Genomic DNA, 14,924 nt, shown 5'->3' on the forward strand with positions numbered 1-14,924 from the left:
CACCATCCTTGGAGGTTTTCAAGACCTGACTGGGATGATCTAGTTGGGTCTGGTTCTGCTTTGTGCGGGGGGCTGAACTTGATGACCTCCTGACATCCCTTCCAACCCTCATTTTCTATGATATCATGAAAGACTTTTCTCTAATAGCAATATCTGGGGCCTGCACTTCGAAGTATTTCTTTCCTCACCTGGCACAGATGGAAGTACAAAATCAAATTAGAAAAAAATCCAGGCAAAACACAAGTGAGCTTTATCTTGCTATTATTGTCATTACAATTAGGTGCTCAGTTAAGAGAGTATTTTTAATTTTTAAATTTAAACTTTTAAAAACTAGTGTTGAATACAAGTGAAATCACAGGCCAAAAATGATCTATGTTACCTTTGAGCCAATAGCATTTGTATGAATTAGATTTAAAAAAAAAAAACAAACCAAAATGATTTACTCTTACAATCCAAAAACTTTATTGATGCAGCAGGCACTTTACAATGAAGTCAGTCTAGTAGTCCAACTAGTCTTTTGACCATATGTACAAAAAACCTCAAAAAGCCTTTCAAAGGAACATTTACTTAACCCCAAAACCATGAGATTCTTGCTTCTGCCAATGACATAGCTACCTCTTAAATATGCAATACACATAGGATCTCATGTCACCACACTTTGACAGAGCAGCATCAGAGAATTACCTCTTCACTTACAGTAACAGGAGGGCAGAAGTTGTACCTTCTGCTCTACTTAAACGAGAAGGGAATCAGGATGTCTTGGCTCCTGCATTAGATAGTCAGAAAATATACAGTAATACATTTATTCCTCTCCCCACCTTTAAAATTAAGAGCGTTCCAACAGGAGGTTTCCAAAGTATGTCAGTAGATTGCAATTTCTAGAAAAGATGGTGTCAGTTCTTTCTTCTGCGTCCAAAACTGAGCGTCATCTCGGTTCAAGTTAATAGTCTTTTAAACAGTCTTTCTTGCTGTAAGAACTCTTACTATGGAACCTAGTCCACCTACTGCTAATGCCTGTGAGGGTGGGAAAAGGAGACATATTATACGTGTGATCACTACAGCATACACACATAAGGCATCTTAAAAGCAAGAGCAGATGTTAGTTAGCCCTCTTTCTATACTTAGTACCACTCAAACACCGCGATCCTCTCCTTTTGTTGCCTAAAGCTTCTGAAATGTTCAGACCTTCTCTGAAGTTACATAGGAATACAAGAAGGAAGTGCTTGCCATAAATTTCTAAAATGGTTCATTAAAGAAAACCCTGATTTTTTTTCTGACATGCAAGTTAAAAGCATGGTACCAGCTTAAATAGATTTTAGTGCTTCTGTAAATGCAAGAAGTAAGGAAGCGACCCTGCTTCTCTCCTTGTAATCTCAGATTCTGATAAAGAAACATCCCATTATATTGGAGTGCACCAGTGTTACCAAGGAAACCTATTGACAAATTTTAAATATGCTGCCAGCTCAAGGTAGTGGTTGTGCTTTCAGTCAACAACAATTGTTCAACTGTGATCATCACTGAAAGACTCCCTCAAGCAGCACAACAGAAACATCGCTGCACGGTTTAACCCACGCTATTTTAAGCAGACCGCAAAGCCATTCCTTATAGTTGCTGTCAGCAAGAGAAATCAGAAATTAATGTCACCAGCACCTACTCCTTCTCTTGCCCTCTCTCTAGTCTGTGCAGGTTCATCCTGCAGCTCTAGGAAAGAGTTATTTGTGGTAACGGAAGTCATCTGTTCATACTCCAGTAGTGCTGCTTATAGCACTGAAGGAGGACAGCCTTGCAATTAAGGAGGCTAGGCTGGACCTTGAGCTTGATTCACTGAGTTCATCTGTCAAATGGGCATAATGGTGACCTCTGTCTTTAGGCATGCTGTTAGCCACATGACAATCCAATGCTCTTCAGTTACAAACTATTTTCAACCACATACAAGAGCCCAAGGACATGTAAGCAGATGGCACCGATCACAATGCTATCCTGCAGGCCAGTTAAGTTTCAAGAAAGAGTAAGAGACTAACAAAACAAGGTTCTTTTCAGTTTGGTTTCTGTATCCTGAGGTACAGACAGAGAATGTCATGCTTGTTGAGCTCTAAAAAGTGAATATACTTGGAGCAAAGGAAAAAGATATCTATGAATTATTAACATACACAACTTTAAGACCATCTCAAGCTCATTAAAATATGTTTCCCTACCAGGCATAAAGCGAATACAACCTGTGAGATATTACAACTTATGGAACTGGAGCAGCAGTGACAGCATCAGACTTTTTGCAGCTTAAGGCAGTGTGCTAAGTTGGGGTGTGGCACAGGCAGTAAGCATTCCAATCTTGTGAGCCTTGTCCCTACTACTGAGTTACTGGCTCTGATCCTGCTCCCCAAAAGGCAGCACTTGATCTCAGATGTAATACCATCTCATAACCAAACAGCAAAATCCTCACCCTAAAGAAGTTATGTGCTTCATACCAGTTGTTACGCCACTGGGCAGGATACACACAGCTGCACATGGCAGCTGTGCAAAGTCTACTTCAGAACTGCTTTGTTCTTTTCAAAGTCTGGTGAGGGGCATGCAGGCCATGTTTGTGTGTGCCTGCGTACTCTGAGTGGTGACATGTCTTCTCAGACAGGGTAGTGTGCTGTGTAATCTCACACAGCATGGGGCACCAGCCCGCAGTTTCCATTGGAAACAGAAGCAAGCAGAAACACGTTCCTTTCTGCCCTCAGAACATAATGTCTCCTCCTCCCACCCTCCACATGTTGAAATGACATTCTGCAGAGCAAGTGGAAACTGCTCAACTCTTAAGTGTAGTCACTGTTAATAAGCACCATTGCTCTGTTTGCATATCCCTCCCAAAATGTAAGAGCCATCAACAACTGAATGCCTCCTTTGGGCTGCTGCAGTGCAGAGTGGTATAGTCAACTGCCTAATTTAAAGGGATATTCTTTCTGCCAAAGAGAGCTACATTTTTAGACAGTTTTACATTTGTACCTTCAAAACTAGGGAAAGCTCCTGTGTAGCGCTTTTCTGGGGTGGGGGCGGCATGATACAGAACAGTCATTACATGCTCAACCACGCACCTCACCCAGGGAACAGAGGGATGGGGAATATTCAGGTTTGGCACAGAGACCAATGCTGCATCCTTAAAGACTCCTAGAACACCCATTCCAGAGACCTACTTAGGGATAGTACACAGATAAGAACAGTCCTTCCACACAAGTTCTAGGGTAGTATGTGGCTCCAATTAGACACTCTATCTGAGCAGCATCTCTCAAATTACAGCAAGCACTGCTCAGTTCCTGTGCTTAATGGCATGGCTACTAGGTGCCATAACTGCCCAAGGAAATACAGTTAATGCATACTTATTTCTCAAGCATCTACCTAGAGGTCCAAACAGCTCATATTACCTATGTGCCTAATCAGAAAAAAAAGTCAAACACTTTCCCTCAAAAGGAAGGAAGAAAAAACCATTCAACTACACACAAAATTTCCATCTGATGCCTCCTTCAATTGCCAGCCTCTCCACTCTGGAGCTTCAAACCTCCCTAAATGGCCACAAGAAAAGATGGGCTGAGAAGCATGTTGAAAAGGTTAAAAGAGCCAGTGCTCTAGCAGACCCCAGGGGGAAAGCTCTCCCAGACTCCTGTCATGGCCAGGGGGTCTAGCTGAAATACCTCCACTGAACACAGCTAGTCATGCTGCAGTGCTGAAGACATACCATTAGGTAAAGTATTCACTCAGATTTTCACCTCTGATCTTATATAACTAACTGCGCCTTCAAGCTTTAGCAGCACCAGAAGAGACACGTACCTTTTCATGCCATTGAAGTAATATTGCACTGCTGTTTTCTGTTGGCTTTTCAAATCCTTTATAAATGTACTTCATTAACAAGTCAATGCCATTTTTGTCTAAGGAGTTTACTGCCTGTTCTATCTCGCTGCTTTTGAAGGAAGTAAGAACCCTAAAGACTACACCCTGGGCCCGTTCCTGCAAAGACAAGAAAGACAGAATCATATCAGATCCAACTGCCCCAAAGAGGAGAACAGAAAACTCTTATCTGTATCTAAAATGTACCCAATAACCAGCATTCAGTGCAACTAACAGGTTAATTAAGAGGTTAGTTCAGTTCATCATGAACCAGGAGGCTTAAGTGTTTTCATTTAAATATCACCATTGAAGAGCACCTGGAACCAATTTTTTTTAAATATAAGTCGTGACAAAGGTCACTGGTCATGCCTTGTGAGCAAGTGTGAAGGGGATATTCTGGGTCAGTTGATTCAGGCTTGTAGCAGCAAGCTCCCCACAATTAAGTCAAATATATTTGATATAGCACATTACAAAATCCACATGTGGTTTCAGGCACATCCTGCCAGTCCCCCTACCTCTTCTGAGTGTCAGGAGTTTGGCATGTCATGGGACTGCTGCCCTTTGACTCACCTGCCATTTGCTCTCTACATGTTGATTCTTACCCCACCTCCTACCCAGTGGAACATCAAATGTACTGTGGCGCACAGACTCTGACTATGTATGAACCTGCCATCATACCGCTGCGTGGACATTGTTGGAGTACCCCTAATTGTTTTGGAAAGCTTCTCAAAATTATTTTTGTCTTTAAGGTTGCACAGAAAAGGTGCAGATATGGCATGAGAAGTGTTACTAATTGGGAATCAGAACATATGTTCATTAGTTCACAAACAGTTCCACACTAGGGTATTGATGATCAACGACTCATATTTTGAGAAAGCAGCCACTGTTCTGAAGTATCCCAGCAATCCACTGCCGAATTGCTAGGGACCCATATGCCAACACTGAAAGCGGATGGAACTAGACCAGGAAAAGCCCAAAGGCCTCATTTACCTTTACTGCTTGATTCTTCGTGTTAACCGGAGAATTCCTTAAGGCCATGTGGAAAGCTCGGAGCATGTCACCTGTGCAGCACAGCAAGTCAAGGATGCAAGTTGTTTAGTTATTCTTTAATTATTAATGATTCTAGAAGGGACAGTCCAGAACCCATGGCACTGGATTTTGCAACACATCACCATCTCCTAAGAGCAACTAAAACAGGAAGAAAGAACAAACTGCAGCAGCCATTCCCTTTGCTAAGACAATCCTAACCCTCATTTTAACGTAGTTACAACCAGGAATATAGGCTTCTGAATACTCTAAATGTCTTCATAGCATATCCTGGAATAACAGAGCAGAGCTGATTTCCAAAGATGATGCAACAGGAAAATGCCAGCAAGTGCATCATGAGGAAAGGAAGTGACAACCACAAGGAAACTCAGGTCAAGGTCAGCAGACCCTCCTTTACTTTTTCCAATCATTCAGGATTTACACCATAATGGCTGAATGTCACTGTGACCTTTGGGCTACCCTGACTTGTTGCAAACGTTGTATTACTTAATGAGGAGCAGAATGAATATTCTACAGACACCAAAATCCTAAAACAGCCAGATGGAGTTCTTAAGGGATCTTGTAATCTGAACACACAGAATCCAGAAAGATTTCCCAATTCTTTCTGTAAGACAGACGTCCAGCATCAGGGCCACACCTCCTACTGCTAGAACTTGCAAAGTGGATTTAGGATTTCAAGGTCAAAAGAAAGAAAAATGTTAAAAGATACGTCGAGAGTTAAAAAAATTAAAAATCTACAACTAAAATCTCAGACTTCACTACAAATCTTTAGCTCAGATGTTATTTCCACCCTGACACATGTACATATAAACCTGAAATCCACAGTAAAGACAGCTTTCCAAATGCCCTGAAGGGGAAATAGTAGGTCCATAATAGAACAGATGTATAATATATGTTTGGATTTGTCAGGCAGTTCAACTCCTTATCTCGAGAAGAGATGGAAGTACCTTGGACAGACACTGAGAATTACCAAGCCCCTGCTGTGGCAGGTGTGCCATTGGGCAGCTAGAGAGCTAAAAAAAAGTTATCTGCAAGTATTCAGATAACACACAGCACAAGAAATGTGGCCTACCTCATATGAACAGTTTTTAATCACATCTCCTAAACCAAAGATGAACAGAATAAAGTATTCAATTACAGGAATAGGTCTGAAGATGACAGCATGCATTTCTGTCACTATCCCCCAAGGGAAGGAACACTTGGTATCCTGATCTCTGCGAATGAAAATGTGCAACTTCTTTGTGCCACGAACTGTAGTAGGACATACCAGCTGGACAAAACAGCTGCTACGCTTATTGGGCAGCAACACACACAATTAAAAAGCTAATCAGATTCTAAAGGAATCACCACCACAAACAGACTTTTCCAGGGGACAGGCCAAGGAGCACTGGTCTCAAATTGCAGCAAGGGAAGTGTAGGTTGGATACTGGAAGTCTCTCACTATGCGGGTGGTGACGCACTGGAACAGGTTACCTGGAGCGGGGGTGGAATCTCCATCTCTGGACTTTTTAAGTGCAGGTTAAACAGATACTTGGCTGGGATGGTTTAGGCAGAGATGTCTGGTCTAATGTCCTGTTCAAAGCACAGTCAACTTCCTGAGGTCCCTTTCAACCCTATTTTTCTATGAATCTAAGCCACAAAACCACATAGCAAAAGTAAGACTGCTAGAGCCTTTCAGCAGACTATGAATTACAAGCAGGCATTCATTTTGCTTCAAGGTCAACTTCCTCTTCATTTGTTATTTTTAAAGCAGTTCACATTGACAGAACATCCTTTGTCAGTTAAGCTGACAAGGCTTCACTGTTACAAAAACAGAAGCGTTCCCACTCACTACAAAACGTACACCCCTGATAGCAGAAAGCCCTTGGTCTCAAGTACTCATGAACTAGGCTGTGGAACTGCGACATAGCAGCATACTTCGAGAAGGAGGAGGTAGGAACATAGATTTTTTTAACTGATTTGCTCACTTCCAGCAATGCCAAATAAGAGAACAGAGGATGGCCAGAAGTAGTCTGCATTGCTGACAACTAACAGGAAGACCCGAAGGATTAGCTATTTTTTTTCCCCCTCTGCTTAAAATACAAGTCCACAGAAGGATGATGATTAAACTATTTATAGCCCATCCCTGAGTACCAAGCTATTCCCAATCTATCAAACCTAAAACCATGCACACAAAAAAAACCAACCAAGCCTGCCATGTAATAGTCAGGGACGTGTTCCTCCAAACACTCACTCAGCCAGGATTACTTCTTGAATGAACTGACTTGGCAAAGAAGAAAGGCACAAGTGACAGCGTCTGCTGAGTTCTGACCAGGAAAAAGGATCAGGTCATGTTACACGTTTCGCTACTAATCAGAGCGTTTGAAGTAACTACAATCATTTTACATTGAAGGGATCTTATTTAGGAACTAGATGACTCCAAACACTGACAATAAGATCCAGTGCCTTTCACCTTGCTATCACTGATTAGAATCCAGCAGACACCAAGAGTAATCCACATCCCAGGGCTGTTTGGTGGGTCTTGATCCAGCCCTTCAGGCAATCCCACAGCACAGAGACCCCATCACCAGTCCCTTTTCACAGCTTCAGTGAAGAAGCCAAACAGTGAAGTCAGCGAGGCACATAAGTAGCATCTCTAAGCTAGAGATGCTTTTTTGCACGTGGAAATTATCAGCCTCTTGAGGCACCAAACACTCCTCTGTGCACCCTCTCCCCCCCAAATCTGTGCTTAAAACAGGAGATCTGCAAATTCCAAAATGAACGGATACTGGTTTCTGAGATGCACAGACAGGCTACAGGCGCTATTTCTCCCACAGGCCCTCCCTGCTCGATAGGATCCCCACGCAGATACAAGACTTCATTCCAGAGCATGCAGTAGAGGAGTTGCTTCGCTTTCATCTGCTGAGCAGGCTGTTTAATATGAGCAATCTGGGTTAGGTCCCAGTGCAGACGGTGGCAGAGTTATTTTAAGCACTTTGACATCAGTTTGGCACAAGTCGCTTATTTCAACACACATCGTTCTACTTGAGAGATGGTTTCAGAAACAGGGTGAGGCAACGGAACGGGCTCTTCCTATACAAGGCTCTCCGTCCACCGCTGCTGGCAACCCCCCGGTTTTGTAACCGAATTAATTCTGGGTGGTTTCCCAGGACCGCTGGCAGCTATATCTAAGATCACAAACCAAGCAAGTTTCCAGCTGCTCTAAAAAGTGAGGGTTGGGTGCTGCATTGATTCACAGGCATTAGGGGCTGGAGGTGACCTTGCAAGATCCCTGGGCAGGAAAGATGACCAGGGCAGAGGTTTGTAACAGACTGCGAGATCCAGAAGCAACTAACAGCCCCATCTGTGCCACAACACAGACCTGGTCCCTGCTGCACCTTCTCAGTCTCTTTTGGACCTAGACGGTTTCCACCCCTCAGACTGATTACAGCGCAAACGGAGCCTGCGCCCCCGCCCGACACGCACCGCTGCCTCCCGGCCCCGTGGCTGGCGCACTGGGCACTTTTCTACCCCATCTCTGCCTGCCTGGGCGCAGCGAGAGGAGGCGGCTCTGCCAAGCAAGGGGGCGAATGTTTTATATCGACCAGAAACGAATCTGCGTTTGAGGCCGGGTCCACAGTCGCCCTTTTCCCTTGGGAAGAAGAGGCCGGCGCCTGCTCGCCCCTGGAGAAGAGGGGAGGACCCCACCCACCACCTCCCGCCGGAAGGAAGGATATTGCCGCAGCAGCGCCTCCACCTCGGGGCCGGGGCCGGGGTCGGGCTCGGCCGCCGCCGCCTCATCCGGCTCCTCCACGAACTTGTTCTCGTCGTACTCGTCGATGTCCAGGCGGCGGAAGCGCGAGGACAGCGTGTTCCGGGCCATGCCGGGCCGGCGGCCTAGAGACGGCGCGGCCCACCCGGCCCGGCCCGCTCCGCTCCACACCTCGCCGCCGCTTCCGGGACAGCCGGAACCGGAAGCCCTGTCGGAAGGGGAGGGGCGGGGCCGGAAGCGATGCGATGCAGCACTTCCGGGTGGGGCGGTCACGACCCGAGCGGAAGGCTGGCTGCAGAACTGCCCTGGCTCCCATGTCACTTCTCACAGAGGAGATGAAACAGGAGGGAAGGGGCACGGAGGCTTCTACCCAGGCTTGCAACCGGGATCCTAAGCGTGCAGCGTGGCACATCACATCACATCACACTGTTTGGTTCTCTGAAATGTAACAGTAGACCCAGTGTCACCCATTGCCACGTCTACGTGATGCTGTGGTACGCGATGCTGTGGTTAGCATGGAAATTTGTCCCCCCTGACTGCCAACCATCAGTGCTGCCAGGACCCAGCCTCGTATGCCAGGAGCTGTGGTTGCTAATGAGAACAGTAACGGGACTGTGTGTGACCCGAATGCCTAGAAAGACACATCTGCTGCTCTTGGCACAGTCGCGTTTTGGAGCAGACCTGCATTTGCTGGATCGCTTCCCCAAGAGCGAACCAACAAGTTACGCAGTTCTTGAGATGGAAAAGGACATACATTCACATAAACAATGCAGGATTTTTATTTGCAATATTTAACCTAGGAGGTGGATTTCATTTAAGATATGACTTTATTAAAAATACAAGGTATCTGAAAAAATCAGAACAATTATTTTAATGTACAAATTCAATAGCTGTAGCACGTTCTTTCTATTTTAATTGGAATCCTAAAAAAACAAAAGAGGGAACAGCCCTTTAGACCACTTTATTTCATATCCACTTAAAACAAGATAAACAAGGACAAATTCAGTTTTACGTCTTGGAGATGTGTACACAACACAACGCATTTACGGTCCCATCGTGCACACCAGGTAACTTTGCTGCTGAAATTTCTTAAAACTTACCAAACAAAACGTTGAATGATATAGTGGGATATCAAAATAGTTCCGATGCATTTATGATTTTTTTTTTTTAAAGAGGGAAAACATTTCACCTACAACCAGAAATACACAAGAACTATATGCAGCAGTATAAATGGTGAGGACATTTCACAAGCATTCTCAATTTGATCCAGGGTAGGGAAATCAAGGTATATTTGCTACAGACTCCATAATACACAATAAATTTAGATAATTTAAAAATAAAAAAAGGCAAGAGGCAGCATTTCAGCAGCAAAGTGCTCAATAAAAAGTATACTGTAGAGGAATAGTACAAGGAAGTGGGGGAAACAGCAGGACGGGAAAAGATCTCAAAGAAAATATGGTGTAGTTGTTCTAGGAGGAATTACACGTTCTGAGTCTGGAACTGCACGAAATAGCTTTGGTTCTCTTGTATTTACATCTTTAAAGACCATGATTGATGCAATATTTCCGCAGCGATAGCAGTAATTCGGCGCAGACCATACTGTTACCAATTTCTCATCAAACATGAATTTATAGCCTTCATGCACTAGCTGATGTGCTCTGCAGATGAGTTTTAAGTTGTTGATATGAACAAACTGTAATATAAAGAAAGAAAAGACATGTAAACATATGCAAGAGTCAGAGATGCTCTTTATACAACAGCTCTGCAACTTAGAACAAGGTACCTTAGGGGCAAACAAGTATCCCACTTACTAAAGTGGTTCGTTTTGCAAATCTGCACATAATTGTCAGCAGGAATCACCGCTAGTTTTACTGTAGATAAAATTAATTAAAAGATTCCTTAGTTGTGCCTCAGACTCCTCTGAGATAATGAGACAGGTATCCTTTTTCATGCCACTGACAGACTGGTTAAGGAACTAGTTAACAAAGGGTACATAATCATAACCAACACAGAAGCAGAAGCTAAAACAGCTCATTTTGAGAAGGAAAACACCACTTTGCATATTTGGCAGTGGGAACACCACTGGTTTTAAAAGCTGGAAAGGCTCTTAGTGAGGTATGTCTAGTACTTAATACTGTCCAATAGTAAACTGCAATGGTGTACAAAACTTTAAGTGAATTACTGTTCTGTCTGAGACAGCTGTGTTGTACACTGAGAAATCATACAACTCTACCTGCACATGCTTGAGGGTAAACGTTTTAGCTGGTGTCAGCACTTCTACATTCTACTTCATGATGCTTTTACCTCATTTGTGACCTTTGCACCAAACAGCCAGCCTGCTCCTCGAGGACTAATTGCCCAGGTATCAACATCCTCTGGATCAGACCAGACAAGGTCACAGAAGGCTCCTTTGTGAGGAATTTCTTGATTGCGTTCAATGGTTCGAATCTGATCCAGTGTCTTGATGTCAGGAGATAGGCCACCATGTACACAGAGAATCTGCTCATCTATTAACTGAAGGAAAAAGGACACAGTGTCAGGTATGGCACAATTTTACTTCTCCCTTCAATCTGACAGCACTCTGCAAGGGAACAGTGAAAGACTACTAATCACTTGAGAGAAATGTCTAAAGAAACAAGCCATGCTTTATATTTCTCAAAATGAGCATAAAACTTACAGCTGCTACTGTGAGCATGTCGAACACTTTGGTACAGTATCTCCAAGCATTAGCATTTCCATATTTGGTTTGGCACTCATCTGTTAAAGAGAGAACCTGTTTTACTGCCTGAATGTGAAAAAAAAAAACTGTTGAAAATTTCAACTAGAACTTGGCATTTCAAAGAGTTAAATATAGGTCACTCCATCACGCAAGAACACTGGAACACAATGAGAAGGCACGTGTCCCACAGCCATCTGCAGCTTCTTCTATGCCTGTTTTATCATGTCTTGCATGCTCAGGCAATACAGACTTGGACCCCGCGTCGACATAAATGAAAGTGCTTTCTCTCTTTCCCGCAACCCAGTAGCTCACTTTGAAAAAAGTCTTAACTGGACTGGCTCAATTGCTGCTCAGTGAAAACAAGTCAGACACTGGACTGATCAAAAGCATCTGGCCTACACAGAGCAAAAGAAGCAAGCTACAGTGACTTTGATTCCTCAACTCCAAAATGTGCCAGAGAAGCCACATCAGGGCACAGACTGCAGAGGGTGTTTTGTTTAAGGGAAACTTTTATTTCCACATTCAGAGTCACTGTAAGAAGCTGAGACAACCCTTTTTGAACAGCCTCTGCTACTGCCTTTAACTGCCACAAGATCACAGTGTGCCCCTGTCTATACAGGCAGCTGAATTACGTAATATCCTTTTCCTGCCCAAATTAAGAGGACACTCAGCCTGCAGTAGAGCTGTAATGAACTAGGTTTAAAACAGCTCTAGGCAACTTGGACCTAGAAAGCAAAGATTTCTTTGCTATCTTAGGACACCATGTCAAAACTCAGACCTATTTGTCCTTGCTGTCACACGCATCCTGTTATGGACTACACATTCTCTGAAACAGCTATTAGTGTCTCTGTCACTTCAGTAAACTTAGATGTCACTTCTAGGAGCATCTACTCCCGCAATATTTAAGTGGTTGCTCTATTGCTTAATTGTGGTGAAGCATCTATCCCTTAATGTCCGTTTACTGCCCTACTCACGACTTACCAGGTAAATCATTTTTGTTATTATGACAACACAGAATAAAACCAGGTCTAATGAGAATCTCAATATTAATTTTACTTTCTAATAGGACTTTACAGGATACCAGAGTACTTCAAATATTAAGCCTCGGCATTCTCAAGTGCTTAACATACACTTATCCATGAAACTGGAATAAAGCTGAAGACCTGCTTAATATTTTATGGAAGATCAGGGACTGGACCCCATTTCCACAATCCACTCTGCCAACAGGAAAGCTATATACAGTAGCAGAAAAAAACAACCAGATGTCCCTAAGGAAGATATGCCTTTGTTAACCAGTCTTACCATAAAATCCGTACACTTGTGTTATCTGCCTGCTTTCATGATTGCCCCGTAAAAGCGTGATACGATCAGGCCACTTAGCTTTTAGTGCAAGAAGGTAGGTGAAAGTCTCGAGACTATAGTAACCTCTGTCTACGAAGTCACCCTGTAAGTTGAAAATATGTATTTGTAAGTAGAAAGCAAGTCAACTTCAATAATGCACACAGTAACACATCTATTTCTAATACCTCAATTTGCCAAAAAGCCTGACTCTGTTTTAGCAGCTCTGAAGACTACTTTATTTCACAGCTAAGATTTAGATTATTCAAAATTTTAGTTGAAAACAAATATTCCCCCATGGTCCTATATTTCTGGTCATATAAGGTTGCACATGTTCTAAGATGCATTCAGGATGTCCTTTTTGTTGGTATCATGAACTACAGTTTTTATTTAGCAAATGCTGTAATTTCTTTCCTTTTGTGAGAGCCAGCACTGAATATTTCATTTTTGCTGGACAAATCAAATGCTGCATGTTATCAGAAGAAGAGGGTGAACAGAGTGGAAAGCTTTATCACATGCCTAAGATGTTTACAAGCAAGAATTATAAATGAAAATGAAAACCAAAAGATAGTTGAAATCCCTTTTAGATCAGTATATTTTTAAAAAATTATTACCTTTTGCATGATCAACAATTTTTACATACCATAAATATATAGTTTGTGTCAGGAACCTGACCTCCAGTTCTGAATAATTCACATAAGTCATAAAACTGTAAAGAAGAGTTTGCACATGTTAAAAATCCGCATTAACAGTAGGCTAATACACTTGCAACAACAATCATCACTTGGAAATAGGAAAGCACAAGATATAAGTTGCCTGAAACAAAGTTCTACGAAGGCTGATAAACAGTCATGACCAGAATGGGGAGACTGCCCTCTGTGCACTTTGTCAGTGATAACCTTCCCCTGCCAAAACAGCTGATTTTACCAGGCACAAACTGCTGTACAGCTGCAAATGCTGAATCAATCCTGCAAGCTTAACAGACGAACTCAAATGGAGCACCACCCTTTTGCAATGAGGCCCCACTAGTACTGAACAGCTCCAACAACTTTAGTCTAAACACCACCACTCTCCAGTGGGTCACTGGATGGGAGAGTTGTTTGGGAATGCTTCTGGGAGGGGCTCCCTTACTACGCACAGAGAAACGCTGAGAAAAATACAAGATATTTTTGCATTTCACTCCAAGAGCAGAGCACACCAAATGCTTGAAGTCACTGAATGTGCACTAGCTAAATCTGGCTCCTCACCATACACCTCAGTTGGAGTTAGCCATCAGTCTTGGAAGAATGGTGGCATCCTGCTCTCCATGGGTGCGGCAGGAAACACACGGGAAGCATGGTACTGAAACGTTACCTGTCCGTGTATATCTCCACAGACCGTAACTGGCGTTGATACTGGCTGCACATTTGATTCTTCCAACAGTAGGTCACACACGTAATCACATAAGCGCTATGGGGGGAAAAAAAGTTACTATGGGTCAGTACATCAGTGCACCCGCATTGTTGTAATAGAAATTAACTAATTCACTGAAATGTTTGTGCTGTGCCTGTAAACTGCAGATTCAGCTCCAAATCACCAAAAAAAAATGTTAACATAATTTGAGATAAGTATATGACAAAGGTACTGGGGACCCCAAGCCGGCCGGACCTCTGCCAGCCTGCAAATGATAAGCCACGGATCCGGCCCCCGGGCCCGACGCAGCTGGCTGGGCACTACCTCGGTAGCCCCCCAGACACAAAGGCTGTGACGGGGCGAGGGGCGGCGGCCCGAGCCTCACCTTGAGGTCGTTCTCGGGCAGGTACTTGCAGAGCCGCGCGATCTCCACGTACTTGTCCAGGTCCAGCGGCGCCATCTTGGCAGAGTGGCTCCGGGGCGCCGGAAGCGGGGCCCGGCACTTCCGGGGAGCGCTAAAATCCCGCCCCCCCGTCGGCCCCTCTCGCAGAGGCCGGAAGTGGGGGGACTTCCGGGGCGAGCGTCTGCACAGCAGAGCGGCCGGGAATGCTAGAAGCGGAAGTCAGCCGTCTCCCCACAGACTTCCGGTGTGCGTGAGGCGCGGTTGAGTCGCCTCGCCTTGCCTCCCAGCCTGCCCCGCGCCGGCCGCGGGGCACGCCGGGAAGTGTAGTCTTCCTGCTAGCGATGGGCCGGGCGCGGTTCGGGGGGCGTGTCGGGCCCCGCGCCTCTCGCTCAGGCCCATGCGGCTGCCGC

At 44.2% G+C, this 14,924-nt stretch overlaps 3 protein-coding genes across 3 annotated transcripts in view; 1 reads left to right on the top strand and 2 right to left on the bottom strand.

The window, feature by feature from the left end:
- Nucleotides 1-438: 438 nt before the first annotated feature.
- Nucleotides 439-8,850, bottom strand: ARPC5L (actin related protein 2/3 complex subunit 5 like). Its single transcript, XM_019541037.1, has 4 exons — nt 8,628-8,850; nt 4,855-4,927; nt 3,808-3,984; nt 439-1,014 (listed from the first exon to the last, which is right to left on the bottom strand). The coding sequence occupies exons 1-4, from the start codon at nt 8,771-8,773 to the stop codon at nt 952-954; spliced, it is 459 nt and encodes a 152-aa protein (XP_019396582.1). The 5' UTR covers nt 8,774-8,850; the 3' UTR covers nt 439-951.
- Nucleotides 8,851-9,818: 968 nt separating this feature from the next.
- PPP6C (protein phosphatase 6 catalytic subunit) lies at nt 9,819-14,633 on the bottom strand. The gene is made up of 7 exons (XM_019541039.1): nt 14,497-14,633; nt 14,073-14,168; nt 13,363-13,428; nt 12,684-12,825; nt 11,340-11,419; nt 10,967-11,176; nt 9,819-10,355 (listed from the first exon to the last, which is right to left on the bottom strand). Exons 1-7 carry the CDS (start codon nt 14,569-14,571, stop codon nt 10,107-10,109), a joined length of 918 nt encoding a protein of 305 aa, XP_019396584.1. The 5' UTR covers nt 14,572-14,633; the 3' UTR covers nt 9,819-10,106.
- Nucleotides 14,634-14,717: 84 nt separating this feature from the next.
- RABEPK (Rab9 effector protein with kelch motifs) overlaps nt 14,718-14,924 on the top strand; it is a 3,883-nt gene continuing 3,676 nt past the window's right edge. The window contains exon 1 of the mRNA XM_019541129.1: nt 14,718-14,764. Within this exon, the coding sequence (XP_019396674.1) occupies nt 14,718-14,764 (47 nt within the window). The remainder of the gene's footprint in view (nt 14,765-14,924) is intronic.

Source organism: Crocodylus porosus, unplaced genomic scaffold, assembly GCF_001723895.1.
Source record: "Crocodylus porosus isolate Cpor-Errol unplaced genomic scaffold, CroPor_comp1, whole genome shotgun sequence".
Taxonomy (NCBI): domain Eukaryota; kingdom Metazoa; phylum Chordata; order Crocodylia; family Crocodylidae; genus Crocodylus; species Crocodylus porosus.

Excerpts from the sequence above, each read along its gene's own strand:
- PPP6C (XM_019541039.1), bottom strand. The coding sequence starts at position 14,571 with ATGGCGCCGCTGGACCTGGACAAGTACGTGGAGATCGCGCGGCTCTGC. Across the intron at positions 11,420-12,683 it reads ACAAGTGTACGGATTTTATG|ATGAGTGCCAAACCAAATAT; the intron begins GTAAGACTGGTT and ends TCTCTTTAACAG. Across the intron at positions 11,177-11,339 it reads ACATGCTCACAGTAGCAGCT|TTAATAGATGAGCAGATTCT; the intron begins GTAAGTTTTATG and ends TTTTTCCTTCAG.
- ARPC5L (XM_019541037.1), bottom strand. The coding sequence starts at position 8,773 with ATGGCCCGGAACACGCTGTCCTCGCGCTTCCGCCGCCTGGACATCGAC. Across the intron at positions 3,985-4,854 it reads CGAAGAATCAAGCAGTAAAG|GAACGGGCCCAGGGTGTAGT; the intron begins GTAAATGAGGCC and ends TTGTCTTTGCAG. Across the intron at positions 1,015-3,807 it reads TACTTCAATGGCATGAAAAG|GCATTAGCAGTAGGTGGACT; the intron begins GTACGTGTCTCT and ends CCACCCTCACAG.